Genomic DNA, 27,259 nt, shown 5'->3' with positions numbered 1-27,259 from the left:
TGAACAGATTTGCTTCTGCAACTGACAGCTGAAGGAAGGGGATGGGATGAGGTAAAGAAGACAGGGCTGGGCCTGCTGTGTGAAGCTCCTTCTGTAGGTGCAGGTACCTTCACTTCAGTGGATTTTTACCAATTTGGACACAGAGTTGTTCCAGCTTCAGTCCCAGAAACTGTGAGAAAATGCACTTTGCTTTTAGCCTTTGGGCAGCCTTTTAATGAGGGGACACTGCTCTTAGATGAAGGTGAGCACCTCCCCTCCCAGAGCGACGAGAGACACTGCTTTCCTGCGCCTGCTTGATCATAGCCACACGAAACTTCCCACAGCTACCCCAGTTTCACCAGTGGTTGCCTTGAACAGGCCCACAACCTGGAAGAATGTAAGCACAGAGTGCATGCAAGGAGGTCTTGCACATACCACACACTTCATTTCAAGCCAGTACCCCACGCCCTTTTTTCTGTCCATGCTGCCTGCACACCTTGTGAGTTAACACCAGCTTTTCCTGCATTAAGGCCAAGCACATGCCCCCTGCCAGCTGTGGCATATATCGCCCCTTAAAGCAAAGGGACAGCTAGCTCTGTTTCCTTGACTTCTTCCTGGCGCTGGTCCTACTCCCACTGCATGTCAGTTGTGAGGTCTGGTAAGGGGGGATGAACAGTGTCCTCCAACTGAAAACAGAGAGGGAAGGAACCGCTCTTTACTACCTGAAGAGAAAGAGATGTGTTGATTCTCAGAAGCTTGAAAGAAGAGCAGGACCAGCCTGTGAGGTTGTGTGCTCAGGAGTGGTACAGGTAGGTGCTACAAACATGTGTAGGCACACGGACAATCCTCCATACAGAGATTTAGGGGCATCTGCTGCTACTCCTTCAGCGCAAGGGAAAAAGCACACCCCTAATTCCTCATGCTCTTACAGGTGCTCAGCTTTCAACCATGTGAACACTGCACACAGTCCCCATGTTTTGTCAGAGAGGAAAAAGGGAACACTCATGCCACAGTGATTTCATGGATTGTATTCATTTCCAAACCAAGCCTATTCATAATTAGGAAGAGAAGGGAAAGGGACAGGGAAAGGGCAGGACAAGGGAACAACACAGGCAATGGCAAAAAAAATTTACAATAAAAATATGCTTGCTCCCTTAAGCAATGGCCACCAGGGTCAGCCACACTACACGAATATTCCAAGCCACAGCAGCAGGGGAGTAGTATATTAAAATACACATCAGCCACACACTGCCTTTGACAAATGGACTTGAAAGAAGAAATAAAGGGGAGCACACCTTGTCCCTCTGACCCAGCGGCAGCAGAAGGGGGTCAAGCACTGCCCTGGCCTGAAGAAGCAGGGGCAGCAGTAGCAGCGTAGCCTCCCTCCTGCACAGTGCTGAATGCTATCAGGCAAGAGTGACAGTCCAAGGAAATAAAACAAAATGCACAACTGGGTTGATCCTGATGAGAGCGCTTCTGGGCCCCACATTAGTCTCAGCACACCCTTGCCAATGTGACCAAAGTAGAGAACTCTTCTTTTCAATTCACACAGAGCTCAGAGCAGCATTGACTTATTCTAGCATAAGCACCTGCCCTGCAGACCAGAGAGTCACTTCATGAGGAGCAGAAAAAAAAGATTCAGCAGGATTTGTCCAAGTTTTTGAAAGCAGAAGGAAGGACAGACCTCTTACAGGGGAAAAAAGAGGAAAAAAAAAAAAAAAAAAAGGACAGCGTGTCTGTATGGGCTCTGGGATCTTCTCTCCCACCACGCAGCTCTGAGTTCTCTGCTGACAACAGTCCTATGAGGAGCGAAGGGCACAGCAGCACATCTCATCTCTTACAGCTGGTGGAGCGTTTGTAAGAGCATGTGGCGAGCAAATGAACAGGAGTCAAGAGCACGGTTTGGTCTGTGGAAAGAGGAGACAGATTTAAAATACTAAATTTAATAACTGCTTTGTATCTGACTTTGAATGAGCAAATAAACACTATTCTCTTCTAAAACCATTCCCTGATCTCTGCACAGATCACTGCTGCCCATCCAGTGGTTGCTGTGGAAAATTCTCTCTCTTGTTGCTGAGTCTGAGTCAGGAAGACAATAGCCAAGAATCAGAACATTTTTTTCCACAGGCACAAAAACCAGCAGTAGACTGTTGATCTCCACAGCCCGGTGTCTCAGTTTGGGTAGCAGGAAGCGGGTGGGGATGGAAGTCCCTTTCCCTCCCAGCCACAGAATTTTCCATATAGATTCACCATTTATGGCCCCAAAACAGAGAAGACAAGCCTGCTCCTACTCAAATCTTTTCTCACTCATTCATCTGCTTCAGGGCTTAAGTCTTTAAAAGAGGCCCTTCCCACCCCTGAGGTCAAGTAACACCTGACTGGCTTTGCTGGGCCACCTTTTGGCAGGGCCTTAACAAATAGCCCACAGAACCTGCAGACCATCATCTGAAAGAGCCTGGCACAGAGATTGCAACAGCGAGGTCTACTTCATGCAGAGTAACCTGCTCCTTGGAACTAGATGATGAAACTATACAGTCACATCAAGGTTAACGTGGGGCTACATCTCCCTGACCTTCCCATCACCACCCAGTAACCTATGTTTCTGTTTCCACAGGCTAGCTGTTCTCTGAGCATCACTGCAACTTCTAACAGTCTGCATCCATCCATTAGGGAGCTTCCTCCAAAGAATTTTAATCCAATGTTTTCCACTGTTCTGAGAAAGACAAAATTAATGATTTCCATTCTCCTGCTCCAACACAGCAAAACAACCTTAATAGCAGTGAAGTCTATTCAATTTGGGAATGAAGGGGGAGCTGAAATAAATATGGGAGTATCTAGGTAGGGGCAAAAAGTTCATCTCTGGATGAACATGCACAATAGCTGCAGAAGTTGTCTGGTATAGAGCTCCGTTTATGCTACAGCTTAACGGAAGCACATTCTGGAGAAGAGTTGACCCCCTGTTGTCCACCCAAGAGCCATTCAATGCCCCACACTGAACAGACAGGACACAATTACAACTAGCAGTTTATCTTCAAAGTGGCTTGGTGAGGTATTTCAGTTGTCAGGTTTGGAACTCCCAGCCCTGTTTGCAATGAGCAGGTTGATTCTGTCTAGGCAGCTCCTCATTTTTGGAATTAGAGAACCTGAACTGCTGATATCGATCACAGCCAAGCTTCCTCAGCCCCCACTCCTTACACCAAGCCTCCTCTAACACTAAGGAGCCTCCCTACTTGCTGTGGAGTTAAACTGCCTGCCACTCTGTGCTACAGGCTGTTGAAAGAGGCCAGTGATGTGATCCAATCCAACAGCAAAGAGCAGCCAAAAAAACCTCAAACACCGACAAAAACCCCACCACCACCTCCAGTAAGTCACAAGCAGGCAGGCAGATTCCCACATAGATTCAGTGTTTCCACCTAAAGAATTACAGAAAAGCACATGTGGATTCACAGCACCCTCTTGTGTCCAAAAAAAAAAGAAAATAAAGACCGACAGCAGCAGAGTAAGATGGATGCTGCTTACAGTCCATATCCATAATTTTATTATTATTTTTGAATAGAGAACACTACCCACAACATCACAAATTGTCGTAAAGGAAAGTAGAATGACTGCTCCAGAAGTAAGCTCCTTGCAGCAAAAGGCAGCAGAGCTCCAGCCTAAACAGCTACAAGAACATTGAAGCTCTAGAAGCCCAAAGGAGCTAACTGTGACCCTAAAGGAAAAACCTAGAAAATATTACAAAAATGCATACCAGTTTGCTGCAAATGAAGGACTCATGGGTTTGACAGAGTGGAAGTAGATTTGTTGCAGAAAGCCCAAGTGAGCTTTGCAGGTTACTAGGTTAGCACAGGCTTCATTTAAGGTTAGGACGTGATTTTGTTCTGACCAAATTCCAAGTAAAGACAAGGGCTGTTGGTTAATCAAGAAGCTCTTTTAACTGGACTTTGTGGTCTTGAACTGCTCTTGTTCTCTCCAGGCAACTGTAAAGGATTTAATAGATGTTCTCCTTGTTCCCTTAGGGAAAGCATTTTAAGAAATACATGTGTTTATAAATCACAAAGGTATATTGCTTGCATACACTGTTGGCTTCATTAAGTTGCACAAGACCTAAGCTTCCCTACGATAATAGCACACCTTGTAACACAGGGGTTTGCAAATCAGAGAAAGCTTCAGCTCCAAGAATTTCACAGCACCAGGGATACTGCAGGCTTGTCATTAGCACACTTAAGTATCAAAGGCAGGCAGACAGATCTGCCTTCTACTGTGAGAGACTCCTGTCTCTCACTCAACTTTTACAGGACCTCTGAACAATCTCTCACTTTCAGAAAGAGACCTTTCCCTCTTCTACTTGTAGTGAAATGCTGGCTATGGATTCAATGGAATTTTTGTTGACCAGAATTCTACTCTTTTGTCACATTTAGCATCACCTACAGATGAAAAACGTTTACTGGTATTTTGCTGGTGTGAAGCCTGGGAGAGGCCTATATACACACACAGGGAGAGGGGAACAAGCATCTGCTGTGAGCAAATTTGTTTAGAAAGACACATCAAGCTGAGTTACGAGGCTACTCTAGGCACTGGAATCTGACATAAGCAATTAGAAGGGTCAAATGCATTGAACCAAAGCCTCCTTTTCTGTATTCCCAGCTTCAAGTGATTTAAATCCTCTGTTTGGAGGGCTGGGGCTGACAGACACTAAGTGGTACTTGTTTTGATCAAGCTGGGTCTCTGCATAATTAGTGCCCAATGAAGTAGAAAGCCATCATTTTCTTCACCCTTTTATTTTAGGGCTAGTATTGGATCCTTACACTGTACATGTCTACTTGATCAACAAGAGATATCACAGGCACAGGCAGCAGTGTAGGAGACAGCAGAAATCCAGTGATCTGTCTGGACAACTTCACATGGCAAATCCTGATACTTTTTGCTTAAACCTACAAAGATTGAGTTGGAGGTGTATTTGTTCAGTTGGTCATTGGGTTGTAACTGCCTAATTCTTAGCCTGATCAAGCCAAAGAGAGGAGACAAACTGTTCCACCAGAAGGGCCTCTAGATTAGCATTTGCACATGTGTAAACAAGCTAGTTACATAGTTTTATTTTCCAAAACTGACCTTAGCATGGCTGATTGCTGGACACATACCACTGCTATGCATCAGCTTTGACAGCTTCAGCCACACCAACGCTTGGAAAAATTCTTCTCCCCTATCACAACTGGCCTGCTTCCAATCCCAGTAGAGCTAAGAGAAGACTGACTACCAATATTTGACTGCATCCCTCTCACCTATGTTTCATACTGACCACAAGTAGTCTGCCTTTCATCAGCAAGCGATTCTAAGCATCTGCATATTCCCCACACCATGAGAATCAGGGAGGCTCAAGCCTCATTCTGGAACCGTTAAGAAGCTGCTCTAACCCTACGTGGCACATGGTCCATGCTGAGCCAAACAGCCACCAAGCTCTAAATGGATTTCAGACCTCTGCCTGTTTTGCCTACAGTAACAGTTTTGGACTGTTTCTCCTGTTGACTGCTGAAGAGGAGTATTTAATCCTTCCTTTCTTGAGGGAAGGTATATTTGGTGTGTTTTTTTCTAAGTCACATCAATGCTGAAGTTCACATTGATTTAATCCAGAAGAGATATGGCTTCCACAGCTATTGCATTCACTATGCTTTAAGACACTAAAGAAACTAAAGCTGTTGGGGGCAGGGGTTGATTCTATACCTATACTAGAAGTAATAACATTAAATAGAAGAAGGCAGTAGAAGCAGTTTCTTCAACACTTATGTTCCAAATTTAGTTCTTGAAAAAAATCACTAACCTTGTTGCTGTCACAGTAGGAACAGTTTCATTTAGGAACAAATTCAGTCTTTGTGTTTTGCACTGTTTTGATCTGCTGGTGTTCAGAGTTACACAGCATGACAAGTCAGATAGAGCTCTGCTGACCCTCATACTCAGGATGATTTGGAGGGCACAGTCAGATCCAGTGCACTCATAGTTCACTCAAGCAGTGGCTACAAACCCAGCAGGTTTCCTTAAGCTCAAAACACCTCTTCCATGACTGGCATTAGCAGTCTCTGCTTCAGAGTAAGTTAGTTGCAAAGCCAGCTTTCCACTATCTCTTCTTTACGATCAAGATTTTTTTACTCTAAACCTTGCAGTCTGGAGTAAGCAAGATAAAAGCAGAGGCCCATTAAACTATTAATCCTTAATTTCAGAACAGATATTTAGAGGGCTTTAACAGAACAGCTTGCATGTAGCTATTAACCCTCAAACAGTTTCACTAGCTCCCATGGAGAAGACTGCATGGCAACCACAATACTCACTTTGTGACAAAAGCCGAGAGAACTGGGGCCAGGGATTTAGGGAAATAATCCTGCTGGACCATGTGGTTCAAGGTCATAAGAATACCATAGAGGCTTGGGACAGCTTTGATCTTCTCTTCACTCTGAGAAAAGGACAAGAAGATGGAAGTCAGACATCAGACAATCACTATTTTATCTCATCCACTGTAGTTCACAGAGGCAATGAATCCTCTGCTAAATGAAGTGCTGCCATACACTGTAGGAGAGAAAGCTGCTCACTAGATTAAGTGCAATGTTCCTCAAGACAAAGGTAGCCAACTCTATAGCCTCCTAGCACCAGCATCTGAAATAGAGCAACATCAAGAACATTCTAGTACTTATCAGTTAGAGCGAGGTCATTGACAGCAGCAACAATGGTGAAAGGGAAGTAATGAACTTGGAAGTGCAATAACCAAATCTTCTCAGAGGCCCTGTGTCCAAGCGTTCTCCCAAGGAATTTCACCCCACTTTGATTCATAAAGAATTCAGTTGCCTTAATTACACAATTTTTCCTGGCATTATTCTGTAGCTCATTTTTATACCATCTCCAGTTCTTCGAAAGGCTTCCTCCAGAACTTGATGCAGTATTCCCAGAACTGGTCTCACAATTGTGTACAAGATAAAGCTAATAGTCATCCCCCTGCTTACATGACACAAGTTATTCTTGCTCGTAATGTATACGCTAACCTACGTGTCCCAGTTCTTACATTTTTTCATTTATTTCTCCACTGTCATCTCAACTGAAGCCCTTCATTCTGTAGGCAGGATCTGGATCTGTGTTCCCAGGTGTATGACCTTGTATTTCATGGTGCTAAATATATCTGTTGCTCGGATGCTTCCAGCTACGTGGGACAAAAAATGATAGAAGCTGCTCTCTCTCCATATATGCCTATTTCATCAACAGTCCTCTATCTCAGAGGACAAATAATCATCTGGCTGATCCTCAAGGGCTTTATTATCAATGCCACTTCCTGGTCTGAAAGAGTTCTTCTGGAGCACAAGTCTGTGCTTTGTGCCTCGTGTATTTATTTGCTATTTTCTGTATGGGATAAGAGGTAGGTGGTAGTCCTTGAAATGAGTATTCTGCAGAACAAAAGCCATCTCGGGTTCTGTTGACCTGTCTGAGAAGTGGGATGCTCAGCATTGGTCCAATGCCCAGTGAACACAGGGAAAGGCTAAACTGATTTTTAGGAATTTAAGAGGTATCCAAGCACATCAACAGCTGTCTATATCTCAAGCTGGATATTACTAAAAGGAAATCCTTAAGCCTAATTAAGAGCCAGCTGCTATAACATATTATTGCTATTCTCTGGTTTAGAATTGTCTTGGTCCAAGTTTCCATTCTCAGCTTCTAGGTCTTGAGGCAGTGAGAAACTAACTGTTGTAGCACAAGTAGGCAAAAGTGCTCCTTAAGTTTGCAGACAGAACCTCTCCCCAGTCACCTCACTGTAAGTAAAGCTACAGGTATTCTAATGCAATTTGCAGGTTTCTTACTGACCATCTTTTCTCATGAGAAAGTTTCTTCCATGTAACTACATATTTGACTCTAGTATTTGGCAAAGATACTCCAAAGCATGATGTTGAATGCTGCTGATCTAGTATGAGTAGTTGGATATATGTTTTTTGAGCCATGCTACTAAAAGATGCCCTAAAGGACCACATTAACTAATAATATTGTAGATTTAGACTCCTGGACATGGCTTTTTAAAGACACCATAGTCCAGCAGCAGCACTATTTCCTTACCTGACCCTCCCTACCTTTAGGGGATGACTGAGAATGCAGAGCACATTACTCCCAGAAGAGGTACAAAGAGCTGACACCTCCTTCATCCTAATGCAACCTTGCAATTTGCAATTTCTGCTGGACCTGCAGACTTCCATTTTCCCTGGGCATCAGGCATGCACAGGCACCCAGCTGCTTCTATAGCAACATAATTACCCAAACCCCAGCCAAGTCTGGTCTTCAACAGCCTAAACAAACCATAACTTAACTCTTTCCTGCTCCCTCACCTTAAGTAGTCCCATGTGGATCAAGAGGCTTGTGATGAATGCATCTGAATTAAATGTGGCAGAAGTGAAGGCTTTTCTCATCAAGGCATCTAAAAGAAATAAAAGCATCATATTAAATAATACAGAAAAGGATGCTGTTACAGATTTTAAGATCAAGATCGATCATACAGGACCTCAGAGAATATCAGCTGTTAAAGGAGTTTTGGGAGGTAATATCTGCTAAGAGTTGTCTCCACAGGGACTAGGTATAACCTCTGAAACACCAAGAGAGATAAAATCCAGTCCTTAAGTATAAGGTCTGATACAAAGAAAAAGGGAAAAAAACAACAACAGAAAAACCCAAATTCCCACACTGCCAAGCTTCAGATACAATTTGACCTCAGTCCTATGCATTACGAAATGCTGTACTCAATGCATTTGAACATGCATGCTATATGTATACATGCATATAAATACGATCAGATGAAGTAGAGCAGCAAGAGTTAGAGCCTTAAAATTTTAAAGGCCAGCAAGAATTCACGTTTCATTTGAAACCAAAAGGAATGAGAATACAATGAGAAAACTTGTTCAGCTGTTTTCTGGGCTCCCTCAGGACCAATATTCTGCTGCAAGCTACAGGCAAACTGCTGCTTTAGCCTCTCACATCTAGAGGGTAGGCAAGGCACCTAGTTCTGACTTCTGATCATTCTGGTTTCTTGGAATGGGCAGAACCAACTAGAGTGGCTATAGAACAGTGTCAGACATTAACCAGGGACCTCATCATCAGCTGATGGTCACTCTTCTGAAAGGAAAGTAATTGCTAGGTTCTACCTTTCCCTAAGAAGCAGGAGTAATAAGGAACAGCTATCGAGATAAATACATACACAAGCACATTTCAGACAACAGGAATATCCTGTGCTCTATTTTTTGGTGGAGACAACTGATAATGGGCATTAGCCAAGGCCAGCACTAGCTCAGTGAGATGCCAACTGACTATTTTTGGCTGGTTGGACCCATAACCAACTGCAGAGAACTCTATTACATTACTGTTTTAAAGACAACAGCTAACACAGTTTCACCATGTGTCTATGTATTCCAAACTAAGAAATTCCAAACTAGGGAAATGCACATTTATTTGCAATAAATCTCTCTGAATGGTCTTAAAAATTGATCCAGTTCTTTTGCATAATACCGATACATAGCTCATGTACGGTAGAACTGTACTGCTGAGGGATATGAAAAAGATGAAAGTCAGTGGCCAAATGCCTAGGAGCATTTGGAAATTCCTGTTTCCAAGTGAGAACATGAAGGGATGCTATTAGTCCACACAAAAATCAGACCTAACTTGAATCACTGCTCCACAATATACAGTGAGGGACAGTCCCTTGCCTGTACACTGTACATTAGCTTCTGTGCCTTGTCCCATGTTGCAAATCTCTGCTTTCTGAAGAAATTAAAGACGTTTCAGACAGATAAGATGCTAACTAAGAGGCCTCTCTTTACACTCTCTTAATACTACACTGGAAAGGCTACTTCCTGCAAAATACTTTTAAAATAAACAGCCTTGAAAAAGTAACTGACCTTGAAACACAGAACTACTGGCTATTGACAGCCTAGCATCAAGGAGATGCAGTAAGGGCAGCACAGGTCCACTAAGACAGCAACTACAACAGACACTCATCATCAAGCTTTGGCAGCACAAGATATGCCAAGTTTAGAATGAATCTCTACTTTCACTCCACACAACAGCATGGCACAGCTTGGTACTATTATCTGGGGTTTCCTGCTGCCAGAGAAAAAACAGTCAAATGGCGTGGCCCACAGGGGCCTTCCTCTGCTTCGCACTGCTGCCCTTGACACTGAAGCAGGTCACACCATGAAGTGAAGAAAGGCCCAGTCACCTGTTGTTTCATGCACTGCTGTTTTCACTGGGGCTTCATCTTTGAAGACTGAGGATATCCTTAGAAGAGTTGTAACTACTTTCTCTACATCAGATGTATCTGTCTGAAAGACAAGGAGGGGGGAAAAAAAAAAAAAAATAATCAGGGGCCGTTCAGTCCACTGCTTGCCAGCTACAGAAGAGGGGTCTCTGCTAAGGCTGTGACAAGAATTACTGCCTTCATCTGACTGACATCAGTTTTGCCTTGGCCATATCACAAGGCATAAGCAACGCTGATACAAAGTTACTTTATGTAGAAGCCCTGGTGCCAGTAGTAAGTGTTAACTGCATCATCTGCTTCCATAAGGTTCCCCGGGATCACTGGGAGAAGATGCAAATCTATGTCTTGAGAGAAAGTTATCACCTCTGGGGATAAAATGCTTCTGAGAGAGCATCAAGCACAAAAGACCGCCGGCTCACCTACCTGCTGAGCTATCAGCATGGAGCACTTGGGTCCTAGTCGCAGCAGCTTCTCTGGTGAAGGAAAAGCAAGGAACATGGCAACATCCACAGGAGGAGACGGCACTGGAGTTGAATCCTGAAACAAGCAGAACCCATCTCAACTTTACTCTTGGAAGTAAAAAAATTGGTTCAGCAGCAAAGGCACATAGGACAGCAGTGGCAGCAGCGACAGCAGTGGCAGCGGCGGCAGCGACTGAGGTGAGTGTGGGGTGAGGGCGAGATTGGGCTGTACCGGGCGGTTTCTGTACTCTGGGCCCCTTGAGCAGCAGCCCTGAGTCTTGACTGGACCTGGAAGTTCCCGGCAACGAATCAGGAGAGGAGGGGGCGGAGCCGGAGGCACCGCGTGCGATTTAAACGCGGTGAAACCATAACAAACAGTCAGTCGGCAGCGGCGGCAGCGACTGAGGTGAGTGCGGGGCGAGGGCAAGATCGGGCTGTACCCGGCGGTTTCTGTACTCTGGGCCCCCCGAGCAGCAGCCCCGAGTCCCGACTGGACCCGGAAGTTCCTGGCAACAAATCAGGAGAGGAGGGGGCGGAGCCGGAGGCACCACCCGCCATTGATCAGGTGATAAAGAGGGTACAGGGTGAGTAAGCAGTGACTGTGTGTGTCCCAGGTGGGGGAGGTCACAGCTGTTTGCAGCTCGTTGGGGAGGGCACTGACTCCCTCCCAGTGCACAAGGCAAGGAAGGTGCCAAGGAGCTGTGAACCAGGGGTGTCACCAGGAGTTATTTCCCAGGTCAGTGAAAGAACAATGGTCTCCTCCCGGCGGAAGAAGACCAAAATGGATGTGGGAACCCAGACAGAGCTCCCACGGAAGGAGGCGATGGTGCAGGTCACAGGCTGCAGGGAATGCCACAGCATCTCCCTGGTGACAGGGGGCTGTGTGCGCTCTGAGCAGGTAGATGATCCTCTCGGCCAAGCGGCACAGCTGCAAAGCCAGGTTGAAAGGCTTCAAGCAGAAGTAGAAAGGCTTAGGAGCATTCGGGAGGCTGAAATGGAGCTAGACTGGTGGAGCCAGGCTCTGCCCTCCCTGCAACAAAAATGGGAGCACCTGCCAGAGAGCTCCCAGGATCGAGGGGCCCCTGTACTCTGCCCCTCTCAGGTGGAAAACAATAACCTAGAGGAAAGGAGTGAGTGGAGGCAAGTTTATGGTCATGGCAAAAGGCGAGTGCCCTCCTTACCTACCTTGCCTCCCCAGGTGCCTCTGAGTAATAGATATGAAGCCCTGGTGGAATACAGCCAGTCCAATGGGGATGTGGTGGAGGGGCAACCTATATCAGAGGTCCCACCACAGTCAGAAAAACCTGACAGGCGTATAGCTACCTCCTCCACAAGGAAGAAGAGAAGAGTTTTAGTGGTTGGAGACTCGCTCCTAAAGGGATCTGAGGGTCCAATATGCAAAGCTGACCCCCATCACAGGGAGGTCTGCAGTCTGCCTGGAGCCCGAATCAGGGATATCACCAGGAAACTCCCCAGCCTGGTGCAGGCCACAGACTACTACCCGCTGCTGATCTGCCAGACAGGTGGGGAAGAAGCTGCATCCCGTAGTCTGAGGGGGATGAAGAAAGACTACAAGGCCCTAGGACGGTTGGTGAAAAAGTCTGGGGCACAAGTTATTTTCTCCTCCCTCCTTCCATTTTCAGGTGATGACGTGGGATGGAATAGTAGGATTCTCTCTGTAAATGCCTGGCTACGAGACTGGTGCTACAGGCAGGGCTTTGGGTTTTTCGATAATGGCTGGTTTTATAAGAAACCAGACCTGCCAGTAATACATGGGAAAGGCTTATGTCGTAGGGGCAAAAGGGTTCTGGGACAGGAATTAGCAGGGCTCATTCAGAGAGCTTTAAACTAGATTCGAAGGGGGATGGGGTAGTAGCTGGGCTTGCACCACTGGGGCAACGCTCTAGTGTTGAGGTAGAACAGGAGGCCTCCCATCCCCCTGGGGTGAAATTGGTGTGCTCAGCTCGCTCCCTGAAATGCCTGTACACCAATGCACGCAGCATGGGGAATAAACAGGAGGAGGTGGAAATCAGTGTTCGGTCGGGGGGCTATGATCTAGTGGCAATTACAGAGACTTGGTGGGACGCCTCGCATGACTGGAATGTGGTCATGGATGGCTATGTCCTGTTCAGGAAAGACAGGCCACTAAGGAGAGGTGGTGGAGTTGCTCTTTATGTGAGTGAGCAGCTAGAATGTATTGAGTTCTGTCCAGGGGCAGATCAGGAGCAAGTTGAGAGTTTGTGGGTGCAAATTAAGGGGCAGGCTGGCAGGGGTGATACTGTTGTGGGTGTCTATTACAGGCCACTGGATCAGGATGAGGAGGGTGATGAGGCCTTCTACAGGCAGCTGAGAGCAGTCTCGCAATTACAGGGCCTGGTTGTTGTGGGGGATTTCAACTACCCTGATATTTGCTGGGAGGCCTACTCAGCCAGCCATCTTCAGTCCAGGAGGTTCCTCCAGTGCATTGATGATAACTTTCTGATGCAAATGGTGGATGAGCCAACTAGGAGAGGAGCGCTGCTGGATCTGATCCTCACTAACAAGGAGGGTCTGGTTGAAGAGGTGAAGGTTGAGGGCAGCCTTGGTTGTAGCGACCATGAGATGGTAGAGTTCAGGATCTCATGTGGCAGGAACAGAATAGCTAGCAGAATTACAACCCTGGACTTCAGTAGGGCCAACTTTGGCCTTTTCAAGCAATTGCTAGGGGAAATCCCATGGGACAGGGTACTAGAAGGTAAGGGGGCCCAAGATAGTTGGTTAGCATTCAAGGACTGCTTCTTCCGAGCTCAAGATCAGAGCAACCCAGCAGGCAGGAAGTCAAGGAAGGGTACCAGGAGACCTGCATGGTTAAACAGGGAACTGCTGGGCAAACTCAAGTGGAAGAAGAGGGTGTACAGATCATGGAAGGAGGGGCTGGCCACTTGGGAGGAATATAAGTCTGTTGTGAGAGGATGTAGGGAGGCAACTAGGAAAGTTAAGGCCTCCTTGGAATTAAACCTTGCAAGAGAGGTCAAGGACAACAGAAAGGGCTTCTTCAAATACATTGCAGGTAAAACCAACACTAGAGGCAATGTAGGCCCACTGATGAATGAGGTGGGGGTCCTGGAGACAGAGGATAAAAAGAAGGCAGAGTTACTGAATGCCTTCTTTGCCTCTGTCTATACTGTTGGAGGCTGTCCTGAGGAGCCCTGGACCCCTGAGGCCCCAGAAGAAGTCAGGATAGAGGAGGAATCTGTCTTGGTTGATGAGGGCTGGGTCAGGGACCAATTAAGCAACCTGGACATCCATAAATCCATGGGCCCTGATGGGATGCACCCGTGGGTGCTGAGGGAGCTGGCGGAAGTCATTGCTAGGCCACTCTCCATCATCTTTGCTAGGTCGTGGGCAACGGGAGAGGTGCCTGAGGACTGGAGGAAAGCGAATGTCACTCCAGTCTTCAAAAAGGACAAGAAGGAGGACCCGGGTAACTATAGACCGGTCAGCCTCACCTCCATCCCCGGAAAGGTAATGGAACAACTTGTCCTTGGTGCTGTCTCTAGGCACATCAAGGATAGGGGGATCATTAGGGGCACTCAACATGGCTTCACCAACGGGAAGTCATGCTTAACCAACTTGATAGCCTTTTATGAGGACATAACCCAGTGGACAGATGATGGTAAAGCTGTGGATGTGGTCTATCTCGATTTCAGTAAAGCGTTTGACACGGTCTCCCACAGCATCCTCGCAGCTAAACTGGGGAAGTGTGGTCTGGATGATCGGGTAGTGAGGTGGATTGTGAACTGGCTGAAGGAAAGAAGCCAGAGAGTGGTGGTCAATGGGACAGAGTCCAGTTGGAGGCCTGTGTCTAGCGGAGTCCCTCAAGGGTTGGTACTGGGACCAGTAATATTCAATATATTCATTAATGACTTGGATGAGGGAATAGAGTGCGCTGTCAGCAAGTTCACTGATGACACCAAACTGGGAGGAGTGGCTGACACACCGGAAGGCTGCGCAGCCATTCAGAGAGACCTGGACAGGCTGGAGAGTTGGGCGGGGAGAAATTTAATGAAATATAACAAGGGCAAGTGTAGAGTCCTGCATCTGGGCAAGAACAACCCCATGTATGAGTACAAGTTGGGGACAGACCTGTTGGAGAGCAGCGTAGGGGAAAGGGACCTGGGGGTCCTAGCGGACAGCAGGATGACCATGAGCCAGCAGTGTGCCCTTGTGGCCAAGAAGGCTAATGGCATCCTGGGGTGTATTAGAAGGGGTGTGGTTAGCAGGTCAAGAGAGGTTCTCCCCCCCCGCTACTCTGCCCTGGTGAGGCCGCACCATTTTCTGGACATGGGAAGACTTTTTCTACCTGTGTTTGTTACAATTGCTACTCAGCCTTTCCCTCCATGCATGTGTGCACATGTACACTTTAACAAAACATGTTGCCAAGTCATCCATTTTCTTTATGTCCTGCATGTTATCTCCCTGACTGTTACTACAGTGCCAGCCCACACAGGAATGTGAACGCCTGCCAGTGCTCCAAGTTCAGACTCACTCTAGAAGTCATTTCCTCCTTTACTCTGCTCCAGCTGGGGAAACAGGAATGCATCTGGAAGTAAGTTTACCTGTGAATCAATTATGTTCTTAGGAGTCAGTGACTCCTGTTCTTCCTGTCCTCTCTCCTTCAGCTGATGCTGTTCTTCCTCCTCCTCTTCATCATCCTCCTCTTCTTCCTCCTCCTCCTCCTCTTCATCATCCTCCTCCTCTCCTTCATCATCACTAAGGTTTGAGAGTTACATGTTACATTAATTACACACTTGCAATTCCTGTACACAGGAACTCACTTTTTTTCAAGAAAAAAAAAAAGCAGCCTCCCCTCCAGTCTCACTGCAAGAAGTACATCTCCACCTACAACAGATGAAGAGGACGCTCAGACTTCAGTCACTCAGTTGGACAATGGCAAGCAAAGTGCAAGGAATGCAATCAATAACTAAGACTAAGATAATTCCATCAATGAAAATGAGACACAAGACTTATTCTGCTTATGGAATCCCCTAATGGTGCTCCACACTGCACACTCAGACCAATATCCATCCGCAATGTTACAGTTCTTATTTTAAAACAGATAGATAGGTGAATGAAGGTCTTGATGAAAATTGTCAGAACATTTCTAATTGAAACTCTGGTACCCAGCCTACCTCAAAGATCCCAGCACAGCTGCCATATTGAAGCCTTCAAGGATCTCCTGGAGTTGCTCACATCCCTCTTCTCCCAGACAGTTACCTAGGTTGATAAGGGAAAGGGAGTAGACTTATCAGATGCACACAAGTTTGTTGTTGAGGATTTCACTATAGATTCTTGTCTATCTCTTATTTCTCAAATTGAACAGTTATCAGTCATTTCTACACAATGCCTTAGAGGTAGCAATGCAGCCTCCAGTTTTCAGAATCAAACAGTTGTTAAACAAATTTCAGCAGCATTACACAATGGTTGGAGACAAACCGCTTAATTTTTCCGAATGTCTTTGAGAGAATTCCTGCTAGTTCTATAAACAGCTCTTGTTCTCAGCAATTCTAAAACAAGGACAGATGGCACAGTACCACTGAAATGCAGTGACCCAAGGTATGAACAGCAAAAGCCAACACTGGTCAAAGTTCTCTCACTCTTCTGCAGAGACGTGCACAGAGGTTTTTTGTTTGCAAGTACGAAATATCTGAGATCACAATGAACAATTAAAAAAAAGTTTGAAAACAGGTATAGGTATCAGTTTAATCTTTCCACCTTACAAGATGTACCAAAACTGCTTAACTTTAACAGTTAACTGAGTTCATGGCTTAAGAAAACTTTCAGGATATAACTGCTTCCTGTCCTGAGGTCATCCAAGTTCAGCTTCTCTGAGAGTACCATTTTTAAATGCTGACAATTGCAAGACTAGAATACACGATACTGTCAACATTCTTCCTAGCGGTTTCTAGTTGGGATCAGACTAGACGTACTTTGATCTAGCAATCTTACATACCATTGAGATCCAACTTTTCCAACTCTGCCTTGTCTTCAATAGCTTCAGCAACAGTCAGAGCAGCGTCTCGTTTGATCTCACAGAAGGACAAATTCAGTTCCTAAGAAGCAGAACAACATTTGTTTGCAGAATTCCTGTTAACATCTATCATCTCCATAAGCTTCATGTACTCACAAGTGTTCTGGGAAGAATCTCATTTGAAGAGGCTCTTAGCAAAAAAAAAAAAAGTATTTTTAATGGGAAATAAAACCTGACACATACTCCAACTTCATACACCTAGAAGGGGCATTTTGAAACATACTATTGTTAAGAGCAGCGCTACTGAAGGTAACCACTTTACTAGAATAGCCACAGAGACCAGACTACTCGGACTGCTCACCTAAAAAGGTAGCAGACATTTCAGTCCTTAGCAATCAGCTGACTGGAGATCTTCACTTATTCAGGGGTCACAAGAGCATTCCAGAATTCACACACCACTAAGTCTTACTGAAGAGGGTAGCTACTGTACTAAATGGACTGTACATTTGCTTTTGAACAGTTACATTTGCAAGTTAAGGCCTTCAAAAGACAAACTATGAGTGATACTACTTCTGACAAACACAGCCACCAGAGAAACAATGCAGACAGACTAGTAAGAGTAAAGTTACTCAATAGCCAGGCACTACCCCCCACCATTCCACGTTGTGTTCAATCCATCCTTTCCTGAGAAGAGATTTAATATTAACAGCAAAAGGGAAGCAGTCCTTGAGCAGAATGAGTCAGCTACAATTGCTTCATGCTACCCTCCCTTAACCACTTCTGCTCTAGAAAAAAGGATTTAACTTCTGGCTGTTCATCTCAATACCCCCATTAGAATCCTTAGGTAAGTTTTCCTGGGAGATTCAGACATAAGTTCCAGTAGAACCAGCAGAAGCCTGAGCAAGGGATCTCACACCACAAAGCACCTACTGCTTTCTGTACCAGGTTCATACATATAAATAAATATTAGCATTCAGCTGAATTTTTGTCTTTGACTATAAGCTTGCAAGATTAGGAATTATGTGTTCAGCATCTGTCCCAGTGAGTTGTGACCTGTGGCAGGTGTTTCTAGAGACCCTAGTTTACTTACTTTACTGACTGGACTTAGGCCTGTCTAGAATGTTGTCAAATGCAAGTCCTGCGCAAATACTGATGTAGGAGGCTGTGGTATTGCCAAAAAACTAAAAATATTTGGACCTTTGATACATGCCCTAACAAAGAAAAAGCATTAACTGTATGAACTCTGAAATGCTGAAGAGATTACAAGCTGTTCATGAAGAGGAACGTCTCAGTCCCTGCTCATGACCCTCTGACAGGTTCTAAAATCAGATACTTCCATTATCAGATTTCTTGAATAGCACTTGCCGAGCTGAACCAACAGCTTCAAAAACATCAAGTGGAGTCTAAACATATCACTAGTACAGCTCCATGTAGAATAGTCTTAGCTGGATGCGGTGATGCCACTGATCAACAATACAGCTTATTGCTTTAGAGTTGTGAGTGCAGAGCCTGCAACTGAAGTGAATCCCACTTTAAAATAACCACTAGTGGAAGAAGAACAGACAGAAAACCAGGAAATGGGAAACAAGGCATTTTCAAAAGAGATTCAAAGCTTAACAGCAAGACGACAATACCTTTAATTTATGAAGCCCTTCTTTAACAGCATCGGCAATAGCAACAGCACCCTTTGAACGCACCAGGCAGTCTCCAAAGTTGATCACTTCAATCTGCCGAAGCGCCTTCAGAGTCTGCGAGACAGCACAAATTGGAAAGTACAGACATGCAAGTAAATGAATGTCCTATCAATCCCAGAAGGTCATCTTTCCTACTGCGGCGTGGCATGCGGCTCCACCCACCCAGAGGTGTTAATGCTAGCTATATTCGAGAAGACTGGGAGGCAGAAGACAAACCCAAAGCAACTGCTTCAAACAACTCACCTCTGCCATGGCTATAGCTCCTTTCTCTGTGAAGGTGTTGTCATTCAAGTTTATAACCTTAAGCAGTGGGTTGACAGCAAAGGCCTGAGCCAGTGCTGTGATGCCAGGATGGTTAATTCCATTCTGTGGCATGTGGACCTCTTCTAGAGTGCCAACGATCTGGGAAAGGACGCAGATAGAAAAAGCTGTTAGGAGACATACTTCAACTCAAGAGTATAGTGCTCGACTCTTCAGGATTTGCTTAAAATTCTTTTCCTCCAACTTAAAAGTCCATTAGCTCTTCTACACAGAACTATTTACCAGCAATTACATTACAAATCTAAGTGAAATTGCAGGCTCATGGCAAGTGTCAGATTAATATAAAGCTCCTGGATTCTACGAGTCACAGGTAGCATCCTCCTAGCGTGTCTGCTCTAGGATACCTTAAAATAAGAGTTCTTCATCTGTGGTTCAACAACCCAGAAACAGACCAAGCCACATCACTGGATACGATATTTTTTTTTTTTAATTAAGATCTACATTTTGCCCTGACTGCAGAAGCAAACATGTAAGAAAATGTGTATGAACACTGTTTATGGACTAAACAGCATGTCACAAAACACAGTAATGAATCCCACTTTGGTAGTGCCATTCAGTCTGACTTCCTCATGAATCACTTTGTTATGTGCCTCTCGAGTATTTAAGAAGTCTTATTTTTACCATGATTGCTGATTAGTCAAAATCACATCCAGACAGCTCTTTACAAAAAAGAGCAACATATAACCTGCAATATCATTGTTAATATACCTGAAAATATGCATTATAATTCAGAAGTTGCTTTTAGCAGCAGTGGAGGAAGGAAAAGGAACGTGGGTAGTCCCAGCCACAGTGACAGTTAGAGAAAGCTAGGCACCATTTAGAAACCTCACAGGATGATCCTAGCAAAAACACTAGGTTGCTTTTACCAGATGATTGAACAACTAGGCAGAGAAGCACTCAAGAGGTCAGCTGGTACACCTATCCCAGTGCCAGATAACTTGCATTAGCACAGAGGGAGGAGAAGGAACAGGACGACTATTAATCTACTCAGGAGATGCCTGTTTCTCCCTCAAGTAACTACTTTACACAGCCACTAGTTATGTGTTTGGAAACACGTCACATGAACATTCAGTCATCAATTCTAATTGCACTTGTTGAAGACTCCAGTTTCAGCAGCAAACAACATCATGACTTTAGTGAACCAACAACCAGCCACTGCCTCCAAGCTGAGGCAAGCTCTGTATGCATTATCTTTAACAACAGCACTTAAGCACACCTTGCTCCAATTTGCTATCGAGAAGCTCTGGTTTGGTACTTACCCCAAAGGCTTCAGCCAGGGCAGTGGCACCATCATTCTCCAGACGATTTCTGCCAGCCACAAATATTCTCAAAGCAAGAGGCTTGCCCTGGGCACTTGATTTCCTGTGACACTCTTTCAGAGCAGCTGCCAATATCTAAAGACAAAACAAGCAGTTTATACTACCTGAGCATCTCATTCTGAAGGAATCCAAATGTGTTTTATATATCCAGCTTTCAAGAAATACTTTGGTCACTGCTGAAATGCACCTGCTTCTACAGTAGGGTACACAATAACACTGTAACTACAACACTTGCACACTACAGTCTTAAGCAAGAAATTATAGTTTTGCAACACTAGAACACATTGACCCCATTAAGAACATTTGATTCTTAAACAGGCAAACATATAGGGCCTTAGAGATAACAACAGTTAGTCCTGGTTTTCTGCTTCATCCAACAGGCACCCTTCAGTGCTAGGCTTGGTAATACTATTCTCTCAAATCCAAGGCTACTAGCTCTCTTGACATGGAATCTAATGTTTAGGATAAAACTGTTTTCCTATCCTGGAAAAACAGATGAGCTTTTCATATTTCAGAAATTTATCCATGAAAACATGCAGAGGTAAGGAATCTTGAGACTGGAGAAATGGGCCAATAAGAAACTCATTAAGTTTAAAGGGAAATGTGAAGTCCTGCAAACGGGAAGGAATAACCCTATGCACCAGCATAAGCTGGGGGTCAACTGGAGGCAAAATAGCTTGGCAGAAAAGAACCTGGGGGGTCCTAGTGGGTAAGAAGTTGACTATGAGCTAGCAATATGTGCTTGCAGCAAAGCAAGCTGACTGGGCTGCCTTGGGAAAAGCATTGTCAACAAGTCAAAGGAAGTGATCCTTTACTTAGCCCTGTGAGATGCATCTGAGTGCTGTGTCCAGTTCTGGGCTCCTACATGGACATACAGGGGTGAGTCTAGCAAAGGGTCTCAAGGATGATTAAGGAATTGAAGAATTTTACATACTGGGAGAGTGCTGAGAGCTGGGATTATTCAGGCTGGAGAAGAGAAGGCTCTGGGGCAGATCTTATCCACATGTAAGAACAGTCAGAAAACCAGGGTGAGGGCAGTTTTTAAACCGTGGGTTAGATTATCCAGAAAGGCCTGTGAAGTCTCCATCCTTTGAGATACTCAAAACCTGACTAGACACAGCCCCAAGCAATCTGGTCAAGTTGCCTTGAGCAGGGGAGTTGAATTATATGATCACCAAAGATCCCTTCCAACCTCAACCATCCTGTGATTCTGTGTAGGGCAGTCTGAAGCCAAGTCCTGGCCCTGACCTCATTCTCGACAAGGAGACAACCCTTACCTTCCCACCACCAATGCCCATGCCACAGTTATTGAGCCTGAGTTCCTGTAGGCTGTAGCATGCAGGGCCCTTCAGCAGTGCCTCAAAGCCACGCACACCGTCTGGCCCAAAGGCATTGTCACTCAGGTCCAGCTCCACCAGCTGGGCTCCAGCAGTGATGAGTGCATCCCCCAAAGAGATCTGTAAGGGAACAGATGGCAGTGGGTGGGAGGGAGTAGATTGACTTTTAGTGACAGCATCACTGCAGTGGCTAGGTGAGCTGACGATGCTGCAAAAAATTTCCACTTTGAAGATATTCTGCAAAGCTGCATAGGGAAATAAAGCTTTACAGCTAAAGCCAGAGAAGAAGTTGTGCAAACTAAGCTAAAGAAAACCATAAGGCAGGTACCAAGAAGTTATCGCATCCCTTTAGGTCAAATACACGTTTTTCAAAGTGAGCTTCCTCCCTACATTGCTAAAAGAAATATTTTTTCATTCTGTTGAGTTTATGTTCTTGCTTCACAGGACTCAAGGAGGCAGAAAGCTCTGTAACGTTCTTGGAAGAGATGGCCATATGCTTTTATTTAGAAAGCTTAGTTCCCATTCTATCTAGCGGATCACGAAGATGTCTTCCCTGGCAGCAAGCTTCTTCACTAGCATAGACTTGCATTTGGCCTTTCATCAACTCTTCTCCACCTCATATGGAATGAGCAAAAAAGAATCACTCACCTATTCTGAGACACTTAGTGTGAAAAGCGTAGAGAAAGATCAGCTCTGTGCTACAAAGTATACTCCCACAAAAAGCATGACAGGTGAGAAGAGTTATATTAGTCAGAGGTCTCAGTTCTAGTTTTTACTTACCAAAGCAGGAGGGATCTCAGACCTTAGTCTCCCTGTGAACATGTCACTCCAGTGACACCTCTAAAATAAGAAACATACAGATAGAAAACATTAAAAATATTTAGGACAACAGAGTTGTACAGAGGTTTACACATACAATCTGCATTACATCACTGAGGACAGCTTAATACTGTCTGCCTTCCCTTGGGCTTGTCATTTGATTGCCCTAAAGAGCTACGAGAACTAACGTCACAATTACTTCACTTGCAAGGACATAAAGCCACTGAAATACACACTGTAAATAACACTATACAAGAATTCTTGCTTGCATTCAAGATGGAATTCTTTTCTACTGAGAAAACTACCACAGGAAAAAGCAGCAGAAAACTGAAGGATACATTAGGAATGCAGATTTTACTAAGGTATGGAGCTCAACAATCTGGACCTGCTTGAAAAGCCACACTGGGGTGATTAACATGAATGTTTCATACTCCTCCTCTGGAAAGGACAGGTCCTCTAGCAGCACAGAATCCTCCTAACATTAGGCTAGAACAGTAGTAGGGAAACATAGCCTGGACATGGAAAACCAGGTGCATTTCCTCCGTTATTTCTTCCCTGTTCAGGCATTCTCTGAAGACTCATTCTTCAGAAAATCCAGTCATTCTCCATAAGATATGACCCAGCTTTTCCATTAGAACTTAAGTTTTGTTGCCACAGTTCTTTGTTCACAGATGCTGCCTCTGCAGAGACCCTCTTCCTTGCACAACTTCCCAGCTTTAAGACTAGAAGCCTTCTGAACAAGAACAGTTAATAACAGCGAAAGTGTTGCCACTATACCAAAGTCCCCAGGTCCTGCCATATTTTCATATGGTTGTTCTTCCTACTGCAAGAACTACCAAGCACGCTTTGGGGCTAACTCAAGGCAGGCAACTGTAGGAAGAGCATAGATAGGCCTCCAGTATTTCTACATTACTTCTTCCCCTTCACCACCACCCACTTAAGGATCTCACCTTTAGCTCCGATTTCTTCTCCAAGGCTTTGGCGATGACCTTTGCTGCCTCCACACCCACTGTGTTGCCTTCCAGGCACAATGCTTCCAGGCCATCAAATTCCTCAATTTGCTTGATTACTTCTTCAGCTGGAAAAAGCAGATAGTCTAGTTGGCCTTTTCACTATCATCTTAGGTACCACAGTAACACCCTGATGCAGTAGCACTTGCTCAACTCTACCCTTAGTGAAAACAGATGAACAACATTACCTGAAAGAATCCTGAAACAGCAATGGAGAAGAGAGCTAAAATGTCAGGTCACTAGAGAGAACATTCTCCATTTCCCACCCTGCCTCTTCATAATTTATTTCTAGTTCTATTCTCTGACAACCATCCTCCTATTTGCAAAAGTAAGTTTCCATACTTACTCCTAAGTAAGATTCCTCTGCCATTCAGCATGTGGTTTAGGAGTTAAAGTGCATGTATCTACAAAGATGCAAGGACTATGCTAAAAGTTGATGGGAATTGGTGCCACATCAACAAGAAGTTCCCACTGACAGACAAAAGTAGATGCCTGTTTATCAAATACGTCAGGGTGGAACAATTTAACTAGAGTAATCCTACGTCAAGACACAGGAGGAGGCTGCAGACTCTCTCCTGTCACTGGCACTTGCTATCATTCCCAAGCTCCAAAGCCTTTCCCTGTAGTTCAGTGGCTTTGCACTACTACAATGGCATATAAGAAAGCATCACCTTTGGAATCAGTAAAAAAGGTACACGCTATTGCAAATAATCTCTCTAAAGAACATGCCATTTCTTGATGTAGCAGAAATATTGATCTAAGAACATATACATATTCTCCAGATATTTTATACATTATCAGCCATTGCAGAATATTTTTAATTGGGAAACACACATACACCAGCAAGAGAGATATTCTGGAAAAAAAAATAAGGGTCTAACCAATTGATCAGAATTTGGGAAGAAACTGGACTATTGCAGTGGACTAACGTATCAGCCCATTCCTCTGCGCAGGTCTTTGAAGCACCTACTTGTTCCAAGTGCTGTCATGCACTTGTTTACTCTTTTTAAAAGGAGCACTGACTTCTAACGCACAGTGACTGTCAAAAGCACTTGGAGAGAACAGCAAGAAAACAAGAATCACACACCAGAGAGCCAAACCCCAATTCTGCCAGCTGTAGCACTGCCAGTGTAGCAGGTCAAAGCAGGGTAGAAGAAGGGAAGGAAATATCTCTATCAGAAGCAGCTGTAGCTGTAAGACCCTTCCGTCACAGCTAATATCATGCCAGCTTGGCCATGCAGCATTAGCAAGAGGTTTTCCACAAGACTAGAATTTCAGGGAGACACTTCCCAAACACAAGGGTATTTTCTCTTACCATCTTCAGCTGTATTGAGTTTAAGGCTCTGGCCTTTGAAGCTCAACTGTCCACCACCCACTTTGGTTTTGGCAAGTGACTCCGCAAGCTTAGTGATGTCTTCTGATGCCATTTTCCTGCTTTTCCAAACGTTAAGAGCTGTCAATTAAAAGAAACTGTCAACATAAAAAAGCAAACTACAATACATAATTTGTACAAATAATCATATTTATTTGAACACTAACATGTTTTTTGTTCCCAAGATATCTGAGTTTTCAGTGTCATTAGTGTTTTCACCATAATTCACTTGCAACAGCTAGGCTAGATTAATATTCCAAAGCCCAGCAGTCGGACGGTGTTGATTGTTCCAATACTGACGAGACTTGGGTTTTGATGGAGTTGTTACACTTCATAAAGAACCAGGAGCTAAAACTACGGATTCAGGCCACATTAAGACATTACCCTTTGCGCAACACTTTTACAATTAAAATGTAACATTCCTCTCTCCCCAGACCTCATCCTTTAATTACACACACTGCACATTTCCCCTGTTCTCCAAAGCAAGCTAGAATGAACACAACTGTTTTCCCTTTCAGTGATATCCCCAGGAGTGCCCTCGTCAGCACAGTTCTAGAACCACCGAGTTGCTGAAAACATCACATGTGCTGCATGCAAAACTCTCTCTCAGGTTTGTGCGTTCTCTTTCCTTTCGGATGTCCCAAACAGATTTACCACACACATTAAACAGGATGATCTTACAGTGATGAAGGATCAGCAAACATTTTGCCTTGAGGCACAAGTTTGAAGCTAGCCATGCCTAGTAGCATCTGCATACCATTATTTAATGAGTATCAGTCACTGAGTGAAGTAACTGGCGTTCATTCACTCAGCAGTATAAATGGAGCATGTTTCTTATCCCAGCACCTCCACTGGGATAGAAGACTACACACAACTAGTGTTCACAAGCAACATACTTATAAACAGATTCTGGTGTCAGAAGGGATGAAGGTTCAATTCCTACAACAGAAAACTGGTTCCCTTCCAATCTTGTCTGACATAGAAGTGGCCCCACACTCTTGCAGCTCTTTGATCTCAACAGCGCCACTTTTAAAACACCCCCTAAACCAAAGTTGTACATACATCCTTTCCTCCCGATACCTAGCTGTAAAGTATTTACCTTCAGCTTCCCCAGAGTATGGCCTCTCTGCAGCTTCCATTAATTTAGTATTGCTTTTGGACATGGGGGAAAAAACATCCCCAAGGTTGATCAACAACACTTTTCTAAGATAACTGTCCTCTCAAGTAGGTGCTGGCATTAGAAAGATGCTCACATAACTTACTCCACTCCTACCAGGCCACACAGACTCCAGACTCAGGGACACCTTCACGGGTTGGAGGATGTCCTCTCTTTCTTCCTTCTCAGTATTAGATTGGCAGAGGTTGGTAAGTAAGTTATGTGAGCATCTTTCTACCGGCAGCACCTACTTGAGAGAGGACATCCTCCAACCCACGAAGGCGTTACCATACAGGAACAAAAGTTAGGATCCAAAGAAGTCAGTCTGTTCGCCCAGTTCAATTATTAACTTTACTTTTAAATACCTCATCACCCTACTGTTTAAAAAAGAGAGTTCTGTTCTACTATGATGCTCTTCTATACTCTACAGGTGTACTCGCTCCCTTTGCTTCTCTTTCCCTTTTACTTTCTGCATCTTACACACAGGCTACTTCCTAATTTCAACATACAAACTCATCATCACATCCTGAAGCACGTTTTATTGCAAACATGTCAGCTACACCCAATTGTCAACCTACCAGAGGTCTCTTCACTGGTAGTTCTTCTGCAGGGAAAGCTTTAAAAAAAATAAAACTGAAGAGTTAGTATGTTTGCAAATAAAGCCAAGATCTGGAAAAGGCTCAAGAGAGGTTTCCTTGTTACTTAAAGGCTGTATGAAGCTGTACCCTTCTCGATGGTCAAAAACATTAGTTCAGCCGAACGCTTTAATCACAACAGTTTGTCCACGCCAACAGCCAACACACCGGCTGCCTGCTGTGCTGTCCCAAGGAGGAGCCCGCTCTGCTCTCCCGGCAACGGAGGGAGGGCCCAGCACCCGGCTCCCGGGAGCGCCGAGTGACAGCCCCTGACAGCCCCCCGGCGCGGCTTGCCCCCGGTGACGGCTGAGGGCTCCTCTCCTCCCCGAAGGAAGCTGCCAAGCGCCGACCACGCCGCCACCTGCTCTCCGCGGCGGCCCCCGTGACCCGCCTCGCCCGGGCCCCACCGCCCCGGGAGACGGCGCCGATGCCCTCCTGCCCGGCTCCACGAACCGGCGGCCCCCACCGTGCCGCGTCGCGCCTGGCGCGCGGGGAGAGCGGCGGTGTGGGGGGCGCTCCCGGGGCCGGGCACGCGTGACCCGCACCCACCAGGCGGTACCCTCGCCTCCGCGTGGGAGGGGCGCGCGTGGGAGCGCCGCGAGGCGTTCCCTTCCCGCTCCGCCCCCCCGCACCCGCGAGGAGCCTGGGCGGCGGCGGCTACGGGGGGGTGTTAGTCTGCGGGATCGCCTCACCTCACGCACACCCCCCCTTCCCCGGCCACCAACGGTGGCGGCTGCCGCCTCGCCTCGCCTCGCTTCCCCTCTCCTCACCTCACCTTCGCGCCGCGAGGGACCCGGTGCCGCCGCTCGCCGCTGGCTGCCGGGGGAGGCGATCGAGTGACGCCGACCCAAGCCCTCACGCCGGCGCCGCCGGGGACGA

General features: G+C 45.5%; 1 protein-coding gene across 4 annotated transcripts; it reads right to left on the bottom strand.

The window, feature by feature from the left end:
- Positions 1 to 992: 992 nt before the first annotated feature.
- RANGAP1 (Ran GTPase activating protein 1) lies at positions 993 to 27,219 on the bottom strand. Of its 4 annotated transcripts, none has more exons than XM_068401281.1 (17): positions 27,151 to 27,219; positions 26,324 to 26,361; positions 24,533 to 24,670; positions 23,158 to 23,285; positions 22,169 to 22,228; positions 21,329 to 21,508; positions 19,992 to 20,126; positions 18,655 to 18,813; positions 18,352 to 18,465; positions 16,700 to 16,799; positions 15,879 to 15,963; positions 15,306 to 15,459; positions 10,670 to 10,783; positions 10,208 to 10,310; positions 8,328 to 8,416; positions 6,300 to 6,421; positions 993 to 1,886 (listed from the first exon to the last, which is right to left on the bottom strand). In XM_068401281.1, exons 3-17 carry the CDS (start codon positions 24,642 to 24,644, stop codon positions 1,817 to 1,819), a joined length of 1,725 nt encoding a protein of 574 aa, XP_068257382.1. In that variant the 5' UTR covers positions 24,645 to 24,670; positions 26,324 to 26,361; positions 27,151 to 27,219; the 3' UTR covers positions 993 to 1,816. The 4 variants fall into 4 exon arrangements, with proteins under 4 accessions (XP_068257382.1, XP_068257381.1, XP_068257383.1 ...); XM_068401280.1 differs by having other exon boundaries at positions 27,156 to 27,191; XM_068401282.1 differs by lacking the exon at positions 26,324 to 26,361 and having other exon boundaries at positions 27,156 to 27,216.
- Positions 27,220 to 27,259: the final 40 nt, after the last annotated feature.

This window comes from Nyctibius grandis, chromosome 5, assembly GCF_013368605.1.
Source record: "Nyctibius grandis isolate bNycGra1 chromosome 5, bNycGra1.pri, whole genome shotgun sequence".
In the NCBI taxonomy this organism is placed as follows: domain Eukaryota; kingdom Metazoa; phylum Chordata; class Aves; order Nyctibiiformes; family Nyctibiidae; genus Nyctibius; species Nyctibius grandis.
This window is presented reverse-complemented; position numbering and strand designations above follow the sequence as displayed.

What these genes read in the sequence shown, in the direction of transcription:
- RANGAP1 (XM_068401281.1), bottom strand. Translation starts at nt 24,644, where the DNA reads ATGGCATCAGAAGACATCACTAAGCTTGCGGAGTCACTTGCCAAAACC. An exon ending in GCTGTGCTGGGATCTTTGAG is followed by an intron (nt 15,460 to 15,878) that starts GTAGGCTGGGTA and finishes CTCAAACCTTAG; the next exon opens with TGATGATGAAGGAGAGGAGG. An exon ending in AGAACATAATTGATTCACAG is followed by an intron (nt 10,784 to 15,305) that starts GTAAACTTACTT and finishes TGCTTGTTTCAG; the next exon opens with GATTCAACTCCAGTGCCGTC.